The sequence below is a fragment of the Berghia stephanieae genome, chromosome 1 (genome assembly GCF_034508935.2).
Source record: "Berghia stephanieae isolate SIO BIC M18660-M18661 chromosome 1, UCSD_Bste_1.3, whole genome shotgun sequence".
NCBI classification, from domain to species: domain Eukaryota; kingdom Metazoa; phylum Mollusca; class Gastropoda; order Nudibranchia; family Aeolidiidae; genus Berghia; species Berghia stephanieae.
The window spans coordinates 98,615,007-98,617,506 of record NC_088360.1 but is presented as its reverse complement, the minus strand read 5'-3'; the positions used below and the strand labels follow the sequence as shown (position 1 = coordinate 98,617,506).

The 2,500-nt window shown below is 42.0% G+C and overlaps 1 protein-coding gene across 2 annotated transcripts in view; it reads left to right on the top strand.

The window, feature by feature from the left end:
- Window positions 1-2,500, top strand: part of LOC144962511 (uncharacterized) — a 33,766-nt gene that overhangs the window by 28,222 nt on the left and 3,044 nt on the right. For both annotated transcript variants that reach the window (XM_078895516.1, XM_078895515.1), the window contains exon 2: window positions 1,228-1,674. In XM_078895516.1, coding sequence (XP_078751642.1) covers window positions 1,243-1,674 — 432 coding nt within the window. In that variant the 5' untranslated portion in view covers window positions 1,228-1,242. The remainder of the gene's footprint in view (window positions 1-1,227; window positions 1,675-2,500) is intronic.

Sequence of the window (2,500 nt, the reverse complement as noted above, 5' to 3'; positions counted from 1 at the left end):
GTCTAGACTTTTGTATTGATTGGCCTTGTAGCCAGGTGAATGGATACGGTCTAGATATTGTTATTATTTTTTGTTTGTTTTGTTTTATCCGTTCGTCTGGCTGAGTGGTAAGGTGGGTGTTGCAGGCCTGCCAAGTGGTACGAACAGTTTGTAGAATTACGAATTTTTGGCTCCAGTTATAGAAGTGCATAGACGTTTTTGAATTAATAAATCTCGTTGAAAAGGAGAGTTTGGTTGCTTAAAAAAAAAAAAAAAAAAAAAAAATTGAGCTTTTATATAGGGCAACATCCACTAAACGTGCTTAAAGCGCTTTAAAGCGTTCCCGGGCTAACAGCAACATTTAACATGTAGGACGGTGCATGACGCCTGTTAGGCGATATTCCAATTTTTTTTTTCGGACAGAGACAACACTGTTAACGGCTAGGTACTCATTTTGCACCTGAGTACGGTGAGAGGATGTAAGTAAAGAGCCTTTTCCAAGGACTCAACTATGCGCCGAGCGCGAGGCTCGAACCCAGGACCTTCCGATCCGAAAGCGAGTGTCATACCACTAGACCACATAGCTTAGAAACTGTATTTAGGACTTTGGAGCATATTTTGATTATGCTGAGGGCAAATAATTGATTTGTAATGCTATTTATTGCGACCTTTTTATATATTTTTTCTTGTTAACTACGTATTTTTGACATTTCAAATAGGCAGCTTTGGAGGGTTGGGGTGGTGGGTGGTTATGGTTGTTGGTCGTTGGCAGATGGTGATAATGTGTGATGATTATGTGTGTGGAATAGGGTGTGGTGTGCCTAGTTGATGGAGTGATGGATGCTTGGATGCGTGGCGAAGAAGGGGGGGGGGGGGGTAGACTCAACGACCATTATAGAGATGTATGCAGGTATAATTTATCAAGTTTTGCTCTGTTTTGTCTTTTTTTTTTTTTTTTTTTGGTTTAAGTGGGTCCGTGGATTGGGGGGGGGGGGGGGGGGGGGGGGGTGAAGGAAATAATGAGTCACATAGAGATGGTTGTTATTGTGATGATGATGACGATGATGAAGAAGAAGAAGAAGAAGAAGAAGAAGCAGATTATAATGTTGATAATGATAACTGATGTGGTGCTAGTGGTGTTGATGACGTGCAGTCTTGATTGCTGTCTGTCACGATCACATTTATCATGTCAGCCAAAACTAACCGGATTATAATGTCTATATCTACTTTTTCTCGTTTTCTTGACAGAAATCAACAGGCACAATGACCCACGTCGATTTTGCCGAAATCTCCATCAAAACAGAGCCCCTATCGCCCGATTCCACGCAGCCAGTCCCAGCTAGAATCACCCCCGCGCCCACATCAGTTCCAGTTCCAATCCAACAATACCAACTTCAACAACAAACAACGGCTCTTTCTACCATCCCATCGTATCCGGGTATCTGCTCAAGCCGGCGAGAATACTCGAATATCCACTCGAGTCCAATGATGAGCAGCGGTATCGTCAAAGCTGGACCCGGGTTCGAACAACACAATTCCTTGCCCTGCTCTGTGCCTCTGACGCCCAATACCCCCTCCACCCCGTCTGCAAATGCCACCTGCACTGCTCTCAAATCCAGTATTCTGAAGAAAAGGAAAGCGAGGGGTGAGACGACACCACTTCTCGCGGGTGACGATGGGCCACGAGAATACAAAGTAAGTTGCATAATAATAATTTTAAAAATTAAAAAAATTCCCTTTATTCATCCCATGCCCTTAGGGGAAATTTGTCTCTAGGGTCTATTCCAACGGAAGACTGGAATAACACAGGCGTCAGCCGCAATGCAGCGCCGCAAATAGAGCTAGGGCGAGGTGACTTGCTCAAGGTCACACAGCGCAGTGAGGGGCGATCGAACTCGGTACCTTTTGGGTACGAAGCGAAGACCGTACCGCTGAGCCACGCTGCCCCAATGTTCAATTTAGATTTATCGTACAAAGATATCAGTAACTGACACATAAAAGTATGTGTCACATGTAATGTGTGACTTTTAGATATTATTTTGTGAGAAATAATCATTTATGTGTCGGTCTGAAAGCAATAGCAGAGCTGTGTGACGTCAACTCATTCATTTTATATTTTTTAAAAACAAAAAAAACAAAAAAACAACAAAAACCCAAACCCATGGCATAAGGAAGTGTGTTATGAATACAGAAACCCGCAGAATTTCAATACCAATAGACCCCGAGCTGATATTGACTATAACAGTTGCTTACTGCCTTGTTGGGAATACGCAAGTATATCATATTGGAGAGTACTTTCTGCCAAATTGATATTAGACCCAGCTACATACCGTTCATTGTATTGGGGATGAACACGATAATTTGTTTGCGTGCTAGTCGAATGCATTGATAACACAATCGACATGGTCTTCAAAGTATAGAGAACGTGATGAGAAATAAAGCGTTTTTCTTGATATGAAATATATTATTTATTTTATATTGGTTATTTTAAAAGCCACAGAATTGTTTGTTTTGTTCTGAT